Source organism: Macaca mulatta, chromosome 5 (genome assembly GCF_049350105.2).
Source record: "Macaca mulatta isolate MMU2019108-1 chromosome 5, T2T-MMU8v2.0, whole genome shotgun sequence".
Taxonomy (NCBI): Eukaryota; Metazoa; Chordata; class Mammalia; order Primates; family Cercopithecidae; genus Macaca; species Macaca mulatta.
Genome location: NC_133410.1, coordinates 95,332,150 through 95,348,240, shown reverse-complemented (window position 1 = coordinate 95,348,240; position 16,091 = coordinate 95,332,150). Strand labels below are relative to the sequence as shown.

The following is a 16,091-nucleotide window of genomic DNA, read 5'->3' as shown; positions in this document are numbered from 1 at the left end:
AACATATACATAAAGCAGATCAAGTGAAAAAAGATGCTGGGTATAGATGAAAAAGGCTTGCTTTCATCCAAGTAAGGACAGGAAGACACTCCTTAGGAGCTCATGAATAGGTGGGTGATAGGATATAACCATCATTTGAGGACATGGACTAAATTGTGAGAAATTGGGAGAAAGAAGTACCTGTAAAAGGTGATGATTATACAGATTATAAGCCATTGCAAAGCAAGAATGAGTAGAGCTGAATGATTTTTAGCTAAAAGGGACAAAGTAAACAGAACTGCAACTCTCCAATTTAACTCTAGCATTCAGAAAGCCAAAAATGGATGCCAGTCTGAGAGTAAATGAACCAAATTTTTTAATGTGTTTGGTTTTTGGCAAGTTTAGATTTACAAGTCCAAGATATGAGTGTGGAAAAAAAAACAGATGCAGTAAGAGATGGAAGTTGTAAAGACTGGTAAAAATTTAAAGTCATGAGAATATGTGCATTTCATAGGAAGTGAGTATAAAAGAAAAATGGATGTTCAAAGCCATAAAAATTGTTACTAGATGAAGCTTGAATGTATTAGTGGTTACCCCAAAGAATTCAGAAAACAAGTAAAACGTGTGTTTCTTGTTTCATGTATGTAGAAATAAATGTTATTTATGTAGAAATGTATGTAGAAATAAATAGTGTATATATAGAGAGAAATAAATAGTATGTTTCATGTACGTAGAAATAAATTTTCATGCATTGATTTCTTCAGCTGCTTTATTGGATACCTATTTGTGCCAAGCTCTCTGCTAATTACAAGGCAATATAGAAATAGAAATAGAGCAGTAAAGGAATCTCAATTGATTTTTAATTTACTCAACCTTATCAAAACAGTATTATTTGCCATTAAGTAATGAATTTCCCTGTGGATGAAGGAGAAATTTGTTTTCTATAATAACACAGCTAACTGTTTCTTACAGAACTTATCTACAAGGAAGTAATGAACTCAGAAGAGAAGACTAAAAATGGCGTAGTAAAAGGACAGCCTTCTCCTTCAGGTACTCACTCTCTGTGAATAACCAATAAACTAGTACTTGTGTAATTTCTTGACCTTTTCGTAGGGGTTGCAACAAATAACATTGCTTGAAGAGCAGATGGAAAAATATCACATGGTTGTTTCCTTATAATGATTTTAGTTTTCTTTCTTTTGATATTCAGTGTGGCATTCATTCTGATTATTCTGATTGTAATGATCCAGCACAAAAACTTTTTCGTCAATCATTTTAAGATAGTAATGAATCCTGAAGAAAATGTTAACATGGGCTAAAGGGTAAATGCGCCTCATCAAAATTCAGAGCCATAATGCCCTTTTGACCGTCAAGTCAATGTGGAGATCAGGAATCCTTTCAGCCACAACCTCTTCCCTCATTCATTCTTAGTGTTTGAACTCTTCTCAAGGTTGATGTGACAATAGTTGAAACATCTACCAAGATGGACTCCAGTTAAAGTCAGCTTGGAAAATTTTTTGTTTGCTAGCTACAGAATCTAACACACAATTGTACATATGTATTTTTTACTGATCCTAGTAATGTCCTTTAGTACGACTTGAGACAATTTACTTATTAATGCTAATATGTTTTTTTCTAAGACCTATGCTCTCACTATAAAGAGTTTTAGAAAATGTGATGGTTTTTTTTTCAGCTTTAAAAAACTACATTCAACTCCTGCTAGCAAAAATATGGGCTACAAATGCCTAGTTTTGAGAAAAACTGATTAGGGTGTTGTTTTCCTAAGTTATTTTAGGAAAAAAGATGTAGGATGAAATAATTAATCAATTATTCATACAGATACTACTCTTTGAATAACTAATTTACACCCCAAACCAATATGATACCCAAACAGATGCAATTCGGTTATGACATGCTTTTCTCACCAGTGGGACTTGAAAAAATACTCAGTTTTATCCCAAGTTTTTCCTTTCCTCAAAGAAGGTTAAGGGAGTCACTGGAGTTGTTTTCCATACTGCCATCTCTACTCATTCACCCTAGCGTACAGATTGGCACAGTCCGCAGAAGCTGCTTCACACTCATCCGCGTGTTCGGCCTGTTGCTCATTAAAAAACTAGAAGACAGAATCCAAAAGCCTCAAGATGCCACCTGCTGAGGCAGAACGGTTCCTTGTTTTAAGAATTCCTATGATGACCAGAACATATTGTCATGTACTCATTAAGCAGCAGAAATAACAGAATTTCGCCACGGGTGACCTAGCACCTTAGGCTGGGCTGGGACAAATTTTAGTAGAACCTATTCTATTCATCTTCAGTTCAAGTTATCATTACTTCATTTCCTTTTCATACCACCTTACCCCAAAAGACTTTTTATATCTTCCCAAAGAATAGGATCTTTCCTTTCTATAGATCCTACTAGTTGCTGTATGTTAAATATTTGACCTCTTGTCTTACATCCTTTATTGATTGTAATTTCATTGAGAAGACTGTATGCATTTATCTTTGTGTCCCATGTAGTGCCTGGGTGCTGTGCCTTGCACACAGTAGTAGCTTAATAAATATTTATTAATTTGAAAATTGCCACTCAATTTCTCCCTCAGAATATTTCTTGGTACTATTCCAAACACAAAATTCAAGACAAGATCATGTAACTTTAATACAGTATACTATTCAGCATGTTCTAACACCATTATTATAAATATTTATTCGCTCTATTAATCTCCATGAAGATAAACAGGCCAAGCATCAAGTATATAAATTCTTGCTATTGGCATTTTTTCATGCTGCACATAAAGGTTTGCAGTTTTCAGGTATTTGATTTATTCATTTTGGGAAATACATATTCATATTTTTTTGCAGGCCTGCTTAGTGTGTTAGTGATTAATTCTAAAATGTGCAACTTATACTCTACTTGAGTGAGAAGGCTAAGCCACTTTTTAACCATTCCAACTACCTTAACAATTAAAAATTATTGCCCTAAACTATAGTTGACTGGCTTAACGAATTTATAGTTAAAATGATTGTGGATTCAATCTAGGAACAATATTCATGACTTCGTTATAAGTCACGTAGTATGACTTTCTCTTTTGTGAGAAATTATATGTATACTACACTTTATACGATGCATTTCTGTATGATATATTTATGTGCATGATGGAGAGGCTCTGGGGCAGCCATGTGCTGGCGCTGACTCTACCAGCTCATGATGGCCAATTCTGTACCTCTCTTTCCAACTATGCATTTATTGTTGGTGTGTTGTCAGCATGAAATCAGCCACGGAGGATTTACAACATGAAAATTGGCAGACCCTACAAATCAGGGTGTTTTTGTTGCCCCCTGCAGAGCCAATTGTTAAATTTTTATTGGCACACCACTGTGTGTGTGCGTTTTTGTGTGTGTAATAAACCACGCTGGAAAGAAAAAGCAATTACTAAAAAAAGTTTGAAAAGTCAGCTTTTTTGCATTGTTCATTATATTCAGCTTTTTTTTCATTAATGTTCATGTAGCATATTTTATTTTGAAAATAGCTAGGGTAAAGTATTTTTATAATACAGACTCTGTTAGTATTCAGTCATGACAATACTGGGAATTCTGCAGCAAGGGAATAAGTTAAAGCAGTATCTCAGGGGCCAAATGCTTCTAATATTGACACTCATGTTATGTGATGCTTTTCAAATGTAAATAGGAAGTTAAATGTGCATTTGCAGAATAATTTATAGGTTTTAAATTTATTGATGGAATTGTTGTATGTCAATAAGAGATAAATTTAAACTTCAGATACATTTCTAAATAAATAATTGTACTCCCTTCTGTTATCTGATTTCACTTGCATAGTAATTTATTTTCAAGGATGGCATAGCTGCTTGCTTGCTGAATTGATCTGTAACAATTGTTGAGGGACTGGCAGTCCATGAATAGAAATTAATTTTCTTCTAAAAGCATTTGTTATAGGATGTTAGAGCTAGAACAATAGGAGAGCATCTGATTCACCAATGCTCAGTTTGTTCACCAGCCCTCTTCCACCTGAGAAGTAAAGCTCCCAAAACTAACAGTGACTCACTAAGATAAGGATGCTGAACATCAGGATGGGCAGAGATTTTCCAAAATCTCTAAGTCAAAGATAAAGCTTCTGGGTGATTTAAATATGCAACTGTTTCCTCCCCAATGTGGACCACATTCCCCACCATGGGAATATGTCTTAGGGTCACTAATCTAGTCCATTAATTTTATTTACTTTTTATTTAAAAATCTCAGGCCCAGACAAATTGTGGCTCAAGATCATGTAGATAAAAAAGGCACTATTTTTTTCATTCTTGTGCTTTTTCTCGTTCTGTGTCTACTATACATTTTTCGCTGTTGTTGGCAGTGGGGGGTATCAGGAAAATCATTTCCTTTTAAAAAAAGTGGAACAACATTTTCCACCATAACAATGTTTTTTGGTTAAATAACTCCTAGCTGAGAAATTTTCTTTAGCATACGTTACTTCTTTCTATGAAATTTGATTTTTTAGGTAAAGTTGAAGGTAGCTAATATTCCTCGTTTGCAACCCTATTGGCATTTTCGGTTCCTTTTAATGCCATTTTTATTGACAAAAATTTGTAATGCTTTATTGATGGCAAAACATTTTTGAAAATGTATATCTCTACTGTTTTCTCTTAAGTAATACAGAAAGAAGAGATATTTATCACATTGGACAACTGAACACTATGATCAGATTCAATTCAGTTCAATTCTGTTTAAGATATTTTCGCAAACTGCTTGGCAGCAATTTAACAACTTAAAGCCAAGTCCCATGTCTTGTCCCTTATATTTGTTTTGGGTTTATGTTTTACAAGGCCTGTTTATTGCCTACATGAAAATAGACTTGAATGGATCATCCAGTAAAGCCAGAAGTGGCTGCAGGCAAGGAGGCATTTATTATAGTGTAATAGAGGGAGACATACAGAAGCAAATAGTTTTCCTGTAATAGTGGTGGACTGGTTAACATTTAACAACTATATTTAAAAAAATAATTGAGGAGTAGCACTTAAGATTAACACTTAACAACTATATTTAAAAATAGAATCGACGAGTACTACTTAACAATTTCTGTGGTATAAATATTCTCACTGTGACCAATTTTAAGCAACAATGTAACATCAATGGGTGCAGAGTTGGAAAGAGATGTTAATAATTGGTTCTAAGAAGCCACTGAAAGCCAGCTCCAGCACACCATAGACAGTGCACATTTTTCTCCCACCATCACACTGTATAGCAAGGAACCATTCCCATGAAACAAGCAGATGTCATGGGAATTTTTACAACTGAAGTACTGACGACCTCTCTTAATGAATTGGTGCCATATAAAATCAGAAGCAATAGTCTATGGAACCCTAGAAATACAGCTGATAAAGACTTTGATAGATTCTGAACTTTGAGTAGTTGAACACTAATTATAATTTGCATTCAACATTGATAAACTGGAGGGCAGGGCCATTCCAACACAGAAGATAGGAATTAGAGAGAACCAGCTGATGAACAAAAGGAGAAGAAAGACAACTGCAACAAAATGATTTCCTTTGGCCACAAATAGCTTAACAGTTTCACTAGTTCGAAAGCAAGAAGGAACTTGCTTTTCCTCACAGAACCTGTCTAGAAGAGTACACATAAAAGATACTCAATACTGTTTTGTTAACTCGAGTACTTACTCTGTGCTACTACTCAGCAGTAGATACTGGACAGGAGAAACAAAGAAGTATAATGAAAGAAGTAAAAAGAAGCAGGGGAAATATATACTTGAGGTAATCTATAACAAAACTACATATAATAAAGGACTGACTGGTATGGCATAACATTCAGAATATTCCAGAAGTGTGCTGAAAATATGCTGATTTTGAAAATAAGTGCAGTAGGAGTGCTGTGTGTTTTATAAGCATAGCCTGCAGCATGATCCCCTATTTATAAAGAGCTTATTAAAAGCTACTCTGACTTTTGCCACATTCATTCAATATTATTCATAGATATAAATTTGTGTTTTGCTGCTGGGGAAATTTCCTCAGTGCTCTTTGTTTAATTTCTCTAGCTGCCATTGTAGTGGGTTTGTGTTTATTTGTAAACATCAAATTGTTTTCCTATAAGGGAGCCTTATTTCAGCTAAGCCTTATCTCACCCTTATTTGAATCATTACTGAACTTTCACTGTGACAATAAGAACGTGTCTCCATAATCAACTCCAGCCAGGATAGGGGAAAAAGCCTATCTCAAGAGAAGACCAAGATTATTATTAAATATATTTAAAAATACTTTTTGGTTTGTATTATGCCACAATTTTATTTTAAAACTTTCAAGCTGGTTATTTTCTCATAAATAAAGCATGCTATCAAAAATCCTCCTGGTTCTACTGGCATTCTGGTTAATTACAACATTCATTATATATATATATATATATATATTCATTTGATCTGTTTTTAATATCCAATCCCCTGACACTGAAACTTCTTATTCAAATAAGTCCTAAGTATAATTGTATTTCTACACATTAGCAATGTACATAAAACATTTCCATTTAGAATAGCATCAAGAAATATATATTTAGGAATAAATTTAGCAAAAGAAGTGCAAGCTTTGTACTCTGAAAACTACAGAACATTGTTGAAAGAAATTAAAGAGACCTAATAACTGGAAAGACATTTCATTGTTCATGGATTAGAAGATTTAATATTGTCAAGGTGATGACAGATGCTCCCCATATTGATGTACAGATTAAGCCAATACCTATCAAAATCATAGCTGTCTTTTTTGCAGAAATTGACAAGCCAGTCTTAAAATTTATGTGGAAATGCAAAGGATGCAGAATATCCAAAATAACCTTGAAAAACAACACAGCTGGGAGATTTACATGTTCTGATTTCAAAACTTACTACAAAGCTACAATATCCAAGATAGAGTGCTACTTGCATGAAGATGCACAAATAGATCAAGGGAATCAAATTGAGAATCCAGGAATAAATACCTACATTTATGACCAATTGATTTTTGAAAAGGATGGCAAGACATAGACAGAGACGAGCCTTTTCAATAAATGGTGCTGGGATGATTGGATAAGAATGATTCATGCAAAAGAATGAAGGTGGACCCCTGCCTCATATCATATACAAAAATGAGCTAAAAATGAATCATAGGCTTAAGTATAAGGTCTAAAATTATAAAACTCTTAGGCAAAAACACAGGAGTAAATTTTTATAATCTTGGGTTAGAAAATGGTTTTCTAGATATGGCACGAAAACACAAGTGATAAAAGATAGATAAATCCAATTTCATAAAAATTAAAAACATTTATGCTTCAAAAGACACTTTCAAGAAAATGGAAAGACAAACCATAGCATAGAGGAAAAACATTTGAAAATATATATCTGATTAAGTAACTTATACCCAGATTATTTAAAGAGCTCTTACAGGCCTGTCACAGTGGCTCATGCCTGTAGACTCAGCATTTTGGGAGACAGAAATCGGAAGATCACTTGAGGACAGGAGCTTGAGACCAGCCTGGGCAACATGGCAAGCTCCTGTTTCTACAAAAAAAACCACCTTTTTAAAAAAATTACCCAGGTGTGGTGGTATGTGCCTGTAGTGCTAGCTACTTGGGAGGCTGAGGCAGGAGAATTGCCTGAGCCCTGGAGTTAGAGGATACAGTGAACCATGACCATGCCACTGTGCTGAAGGCTGGGTGACTGAGTGAGACCCTGTATTTAAAGAAATAATAATAATTTTTAAAAAAAGAAGGAAGGAAGGAAGGTAAGGAAGGAAGGAGCTTACAACTCAAAAATAAAAAGAAAATAAAGCAAATAAAAAATGGCCAAAGGAGCTGAGTAAACTTTCTCCAAAGAAGATATACTAATGGCTGACAAGCACATGAAAAATATATTCAACATCATTAGCCATCAGGCAAATGCAAATCAAACCACAATGATATACCATTTCATGCACACCAGGATGGCTAGATAGATAAAAAGACAGATAATAAGTATTGGTGAGGATGTAGAGAAATTGGAATCCTCATACACCGCTGGTAGTAATGTAAAATGGTGCACCCACTTTAGAAAACAGTTTCTCAGTTCCTCAAGTGTTAAACCTAGAATTACTCTATGTCCCAGCAATTCCACTTATAGGTATATGCCCAAGAGAAATGAACACATGCCCATACAAAACCATGCATGAATGTTCATAACAGCATTATTCATCATAGCCAAAAGTTGAACCAACCTAAATATCCATCAAATGCCTATCAACTAATAAATAAACAAAATGTGATGTATCCATACAATGGAATATTATGCAGCCATACAAAGATATGAAATACAGATACATGTCACAGCATGGATAAACCTTAAAAACATTCTGCTATGTGAAAGTGGCCAGTCATAAATGATCACATATGGTATGTTTCCATTTACATGAAATGTTCAGAACAGGCTATTTTATAGAGGCAAAAATTATATTAGTCATTGCCTAGAGCTAGAGGGTAGGTGAGGGATGGAGTGCAGGGTTTTCTTCAGGGATGATGAAATGCTGCAAAGTGGATTGTGGTGATGGCTGCACAATGTCGTGAATATACTAAACACTGAATCATAAAAATTAAATTTCTTAATTATATATGTGGATTATATCTTAATAAGGCTGTTACAAAAAATATATGAACATCATTTTATACCTCAAGTCAAAACTAAATTGAGCTGTAGCACCGTGATTTGAAAGACATCCATGGTCTAGGGATATATCATCCAGGAGACAAATAGTAAAAAAAAAAAAAAAAAAAAAAAGCAATTTCCCTCTGCTGGGCTCACAATTGATCAGGCCTTTATAATAGAGGTCTGTGTCCAGTTTTAATCTCTACCTTTTAATAAGGATGTGGATAAATGGAGGAGAATTCTGAGGAGTCCATCATAGTGACACTAAATTATTAGCAATTTATGAAAGAATAGGAAGGCTGTTGGTATAATTTAATCCAGAATCGGGGGGAAAAAACAGAGCACGGCATTTGGGCAATGTAAGGGAACCAAGGGCTGTCTGCTAGGAGATAAAATCTTATCATGAGGGGAAATGACCCAGCTCTGTATCATAGCTATAGGGGATATAATTAAGTAGAGTTGGAATAAATTGAAGCCATTCAAAGTTGGAATATTATGGAATATTTTAACTTTACATTATACATCGTCCTGATAGTGAGAGTAATTATTTACAGAAAGACAATAACAAGAGGACTTTAAAAACCTTTTCTAGAGACATTTAAGATCAGAAAGGACGGGTATTTTTAGGAGTTTAAAGAACATGAAAAATTCATAAACTTTTCTGTATATAAGAATATCAGGATCCCAAAAAAATACATATTAAAGGATCACGACCAGGGAAACTTCCAGGCAAAAAGAATGACCACAAAGAATTATATGAAAAGTTTAATAGTTCTTACCATTTATTTGAAGATCGGTGCATATCATTATCTTTATTTCCTATATTTTTTTCACATTTCCCATAGAATACATCAATATATTTATAGTCAACAGATACAGTGTAAAAATATATGGATGATACAGGTGAGCTGTCTTAGTTTAGGTGTTTGTGTCCTCTCTAGATAACTGACACATTTTCATCACACTTTTTCCACAGGCAAGAAATGTCTACTCCAGGAAGAAAGAAGATTATGTTAACCCCTCCCCTACCTTAACTTAGTTTTATTTTGTCTTTCTGATTTATTAGGTCTATGTGATAACACTATTATAACTGACTTTGGATTTATTATTTTTCACCAGATAGATCTTGCACACTATATTTGCTCAAATCAGATATAATTTTGGTGAGAATTCTTCATCTCTTATTTGATTAGGGGATTATACTACAGATTTTTAATAGTGAGCTATTTCACAAAGCAAGTATGTTACCACTCACATTGCTTAGGTGTATAAAAAATATACAAGGAAAAAAAGTAAATGGATTGTTTCCAGGGCGCTCTGGTTTAATTATATTGCACAATGCCTTTGGTTCATCTTTCTTCTGTTGATCTCAAAGCTACTGGCAACTCAGCTCTGCTTTACTGAGTGATTGCCATGGGCAAGTTTCTTCTCAGAGTTTCAACCTTATAGTCCCACATAACACATAAATAATTTTTTTTCAAATTAATCTAAGTTAGTAATTCAGAGTTCTTATTTGGAGATTCCAAGTAAGCAAGCCTGCTGGAGAGTAAGCTCATAAGCAAAAGGTGTGCTAAGCCTTCTCCTATATATATATATTTTTGTGTGTGTGTAACTTTCATCAACAGTCCTACTTATGTCCTACTGGCTTTTCTATATGCATTTTAAGTTTGATGTCATTAATGATGACATAATAGTATTTACTTTATATACCTTCCTTTCTCTAGAGATGTGGTCCCTAAGTAATTCGGATTTCTGAACTTCACTTCAGCCCCTATTTCTTGGATAGGACACTTGCATGCGTTTGTTTTAAAAGCTCCCTGCGTTAAAAATAACCAGGCTCAGATGACTCTATTAAGGGGTTTTGTTTATTTGTTTCCTCCATAAGCCAGAGGTTTTCAATGCTTAACTGAATACAGTCTCTGAGGAGATTTTTTAAAATGCAAATGCCAGCCGGGTACAGTGGCTCACACCTGTAATCCTAGCTCTTTGGGAGGCCAAGGTGGGCAGATCACGAGGTCAAGAGATCGAGACCATTCTGGCCAACATGATGAAACCCCGTGTCTACTAAAAGTACAAAAATTAGCTGGGCATGGTGGCATGTGCCTGTAGTCCTAGCTACTTGGGAGGCTGAGGCAGGAGGATCGATTGAACCTAGGAGGCGGAGGTTGCAGTGAGCCAAGATCGCGCCACTGCATTCCAGCCTGGGTGACAGAGCGAGATTCCGTCTCAAAAAAAAAAAAAAAAAAAAAGCAAATGCCTTGGCCTCACCCAAGGCCAATTATATTAAAATATATGCAGTGCAGTGGGAGCAGGGGAGGCAGTGTAACCAGATATTAGTGTTTTTTTTATAGAAAGTGTTGCAGGTGATTTCAAATATAGAGTGAGGTTTGATAACTACTGCACTAGCCTGTGAATAACTTGTGACAAGGGACTTTTTATTGCTATGTCTTGATTGTCACCATTTAATATGTTCCCCTGTGTCAGCTGCTCTATAAAGGCTTGCCAAGTGATTGATGGACTGGACATCCCCTATTGTATTTGCCCATCCCTGAATCCTGAATGGCATTGACATGTGTCTGGTTCTAGATTGAGTCATGTTGGTCTTCATTTTCTTAGCACAGGTGCAGCAGTGAACAGCAGTGAGAGTCTCCCTCCATCCTCGTCTGTCAATGACATCTCCTCCATGTCCACCGACCAGACCCTGGCATCTGACACTGACAGCAGCCTGGAAGCTTCGGCAGGACCCCTGGGTTGTTGCAGGTGACTAGCCGCCTGCCTGCGAAACCCAGCGTTCTTCAGGAGATGATGTGATGGAACACACACACATACACAGACACTCACGCACACTTACAAATGCAGACACACAACATCAAGAAAGCAGCAAGGGAGGGAATCCAAGCCTAAAATTAAATCAATCTTTCAGCCTGCTTCTTCCCCAGAGTTCTGTATTGCAGCTGAGCTCAAATGTATATTTAACTTCTAGTTGCTCTTGCTTTGGTCTTCTTCCAATGATGCTTACTACAGAAAGCAAATCAGACACAATTAGAGAAGCCTTTTCCATAAAGTGTAATTTTAATGGCTGCAAAACCAGCAACCTGTAACTGCCCTTTTAAATGGCATGACAAGGTGTGCAGTGGCCCCATCCAGCATGTGTGTGTCTCTATCTTGCATCTACCTGCTCCTTGGCCTAGTCAGATGGATGTAGATACAGATCCGCATGTGTCTGTATTCATACAGCACTACTTACTTAGAGATGCTACTGTCAGTGTCCTCAGGGCTCTACCAAGACATCATGCACTGGGGTACCACATGGTCCATTTCATGTGATCTATTACTCTGACATAAACCCATCTGTAATATATTGCCAGTATATAAGCTGTTTAGTTTGTTAATTAATTAAACTGTATGTCTTATAAGAAAACATGTAAAGGGGGAATAAATGGGGGGAGCGAGCTCTCTCAGACCCTTGAAGATGTAGCTTCCAAATTTGACTGGATTAAATGGCACCTGTATACCAATTTGTAGAAAGAACATATGTGATACTTATGTAAAGTGTGGGGGGAGTGGGTAGTAGTTTTCAGGCACGAAATGGTTTGACCTTTAGGAGGCAGGTGTGAATAAAAGCTGAGAGACTTTTCTGTGACAGTGAAGAGTAGGAGAGACTGGAGAGTAGTGTGTGTTGTGGACTAAGACTAAAAGGAGGTTATTACCCAGATACTAAGAGACACTGGTATCCCTATTTTAGAGATTTGGCCCTATTCCCATTTGCCATTTCTCAATTACTGGTCACAACAAGAGGCCACTGGAGAAGGTGGCAGGTGGTGAAGCAAGGTTATTGCGTGTGCTTTTGATGATAAGAATCTCTCTCTGGAACTGAGCAGAATTGCCTCCGTGTGAATTCCTTCAACAAAAAAATGAGCCTGCCTACACTGCTTTCAGGTTGTGGATTGTGTTTTCCATGTGTGGGCTGCTTCCCTGGTTCATACTCTACCAAAGTTTTGTTTTGAGAAATAATATCACTTTCCTCTTCTGAAATTTAAAAAAAAAATCAATAAGAATAAAACCCCCAAAGCACAGTGTGAGTCTCAGGTTAGCATTTTAAAACATCTCCAGAGACATTGTTATTCCTCAGGAGTTTCCCCGACTCTTTAATGTGGCTAATGTTTCATGTTTATTTATTTATTTTCATAAGTATGAGCAATCGAAGAAGGGCTGATCATCTGAGTTTTGTACTGCAGTAGATGTAAGAGCAATAACTCTGCCCATAAATTTACTGCTGCCAAATAGTTCTAGCAATATGAGTTTGTCTTAAAAGCCATGAAGCATTAATGTCAATGTTTAGCAAAATCTCCTGAATTTAGCTTAAATTAAATGAAAGTGCTTTCCTGAGCACTTAAGGAGGCACTGTGAAACATCTTGGTTACATACAAGGCAATACCAAGGTGATCTCAGCAATAATTGGTTCAGGCTTCCCTTCTTATTCACTTCGAAGTATCCATCACAGTCATTTGCACTCTGACCATGTTGGTGCTCACCAAAGTGGTGATATTTCACCTGAAGAAGTGAAAGACAGGAAGTGGATGGTTGATGAGTGTGAACTGACTGGTAAATAGAATACCCCCAAAACAGAGCAAACAAGAATGCCAGTGCTCTGAAAACTGCCTTAAATATAATAATAGGGAACTTACTTTCTCTCTTCAAGCAATAGAGTCCACAGGGAACTGCACCCACCTGCACCATCGCCATGCCAGCGGTGCTGCCATTCTGAGATTGTTTCACACAGATTCAGTACATGCGATCATTTGCTCAAAATAAAGAGAAGAACATTCCTTTGTGCAGCTTGCCCCCTGGAATAAAAATGGCCCATTTTCTCTATTTTGCTACCATTTTTGGGTTAATATTGCAGAAAACCTGATTGTTAAAAATGCCTCCTCAGTCACATGAGCTCCCTCTCTTTTCTTTCAGTCCTATTCTGTTTTTTTTTCCAAAAACAAACAAACAAACAAACAAAAAGACCAAAACACTTCTCCTCTCTGTATCTCTAATTCTTTACTCATTTTCTTTCTCTGTACTTTTCTCTTGATATATCTGTGGCCTCCCCCCTCCTTGCCACGTGGGATTAAGTGCAGAGAGCAGGAAGCTGCTTTAAAGAGAGTCTCAAGGGGAATTTCATCAGCCCCAAGATGACATCACAACACAGAAGGAAGTCTCCAGCCAGCATCTTCAAAGTGCTTGACAGGCTATCTCTCGCATCTGCAGAAATGGTGAATTTCCCCCTCAGATTAAACCAGGCAAGAACTAGACAGGGCCCCTTCCCCGCTGTTAGTACCTTCCCAAAGCTCAGTTAGTCTTAGGTCTTCTGTGCATGGCTCTTGGGAGCTGATTAGCTTTAGCCAGATTTCCCTTATGGACAAGAGAAAAATGGAACAAATTCCTCAAATATAAGTATCATTTACAAATAGAGGTAAGGATTTGGCCCCCAGTATTTTTGCAAGATCAATTTTATTAGGTGATTAAATCAAGGTAGATGATGAAACAACAAAGAGAATCACCACTGTAAAAGCCCCCCAGTCCTTTTCCCACTAGGTCTGCTTTCCTATAATATCTCTAGGAGGTGATGATATTATCACATTCACAGAATATAGTATGTTCTGCATTCACTTATCTGTCTTGTTAACACACACACACACACACACACACACACACACACATACACACACACCCCAAATATTTCTTAGTCACCTGTTATTTCCCAAGAACATCCCAACTTTTCAGGTAGGCAAGTGTCAAGTCACCTGGACAATATTCCTGAAAAAAGTGACGGTCCTACCCGGGGTTGGGGCTCATTTTGGAACATGAAGTTGGCACTCTGAGGAGCCTAACCTTCCGTCACTTCTTTAGGGCAGTTGGCTGGCAGTGATTGTTAATAAAATCTTTTGCAGTGTTTTGTAGGAAGGATGGCTGTGTATTCATGCGCAGGGAGAATTAAGCTGCTGCAAGAGTTTGGCAAAACCACCACCACTTTACTATTAATATGTCTTTACTATTTTTATATGTGTTTTATGGGTCAGTGTGTTCAATTTTAAATAGGAATACTCTAGCCTTACACCGGAATTTCTTCTTGTGGAATAAAAACTGATAATAATCTTTCATCTTCAAGAATCTGATGACTGGGTTTTGTAGGAATGTACCCCACAGTTGGGCCAGAGACTGGCCAATTCCCACCAACTGGAGTAAGCTATTTAATTCAGGGCCAAGAAGCTCGATAGTTTTTCAATCTGTTATCAGAAAAATATTAGGTAAAGACACTGATAGTAGCTGACTGGTAAAACCAAAAGTTGGCCTTAGCAAATGGAACTAGTAAAAAATAGATAAAAATACATAAAACCTTTTATGTCCTGTCAAGGAAAAAAATAAGAAAACCTGATTTTTAAAAAAAATTTTCAATATTCATTGCAAAACCTAAATTATGCAAAATCTATTTCTATTTGAATCTCTTAACATATGAACAGCCACATCTTAAGTGCATTATGCTCTGTAAGGTGTGTTATTAGCCAGCTTTGCTGAAAAATATATCTTCTACAGCTCAGAAAGAGGAGTAAAACTGCTTTAGAAATTTTTGATCCCAGCCACTTTGCATCCAAACAAGAACCTGACTCCCCACTCACAATCCCCCACACACATTTTAATTATAAGAGTTCAACGTTTTCCATAGATATCATTAAACCAAGCAAGGAAACTCCTGTCTGTAAAAACAACAAAAAAGTTACAATGTAAATAGTTATTTTAGCTATTTTCTTTGTGATTAGAGGATAAGATTTTGTTATTTCTTTTGGCACTGAGTCCTTTAACTATCTGAAAATGGTTCACTTTGACCTGTTTCTTTGGTCAGCCAAACTGAAGTGAGGGGCCTCTGTTTATATATAGAATCTTGTATATGTAACTTTATTTATGTGGGACCAATGGCCAGTATATTCTAATGGACACAAATCTCCCAATCCTTATCTAGGAGTATCTGTTCACCTTGCCATGTCCATCTTGCAATGAGACCTAACTTGCACCTGCCTGTTTTTCTGCATGATTGGACTCCAAAGACTATTACCAATGATGAGAATTGTCCTGTGTCAGTGTTTATAAAATGGACTTGAAGCACACACACATGCATACCCATATTCACATGCACCCTTACAATTCTAGATCAACCCTGGAAGGCAAAACCATGTACGTTCAGTTTCTTTGCAAGGTCTGAGCGGTGAGGACTAAATTCAGTCAGCCTAATGGGTAAAATGCAACCTCAGTGATGCTTAATAAGGATTTAAAATCATTCACGTCATTTCTGTGTTCTTTCTCACACTCTTTCCTTTCTATTTTCTCTTCCTTTATTTTCAAAATGTCTGTGGAACAAGAGGATGAATTGGGGGAGAACTTTTGCTTCTTTTGGCTCTTTT

At 36.5% G+C, this 16,091-nt stretch overlaps 1 protein-coding gene across 5 annotated transcripts in view; it reads left to right on the top strand.

The window, feature by feature from the left end:
- MAPK10 (mitogen-activated protein kinase 10) overlaps positions 1–13,517 on the top strand; it is a 341,860-nt gene extending 328,343 nt beyond the window's left edge. For 3 of the 5 annotated variants that reach the window (NM_001260857.2, NM_001320562.1, NM_001320563.1), the window contains 2 exon segments: positions 952–1,029; positions 11,265–13,517. In NM_001260857.2, the coding sequence (NP_001247786.1) occupies positions 952–1,029; positions 11,265–11,407 (221 nt within the window). In that variant the 3' untranslated portion in view covers positions 11,408–13,517. 5 annotated transcript variants of the gene reach the window in all.
- The last annotated feature ends 2,574 nt before the right edge of the window (positions 13,518–16,091 follow it).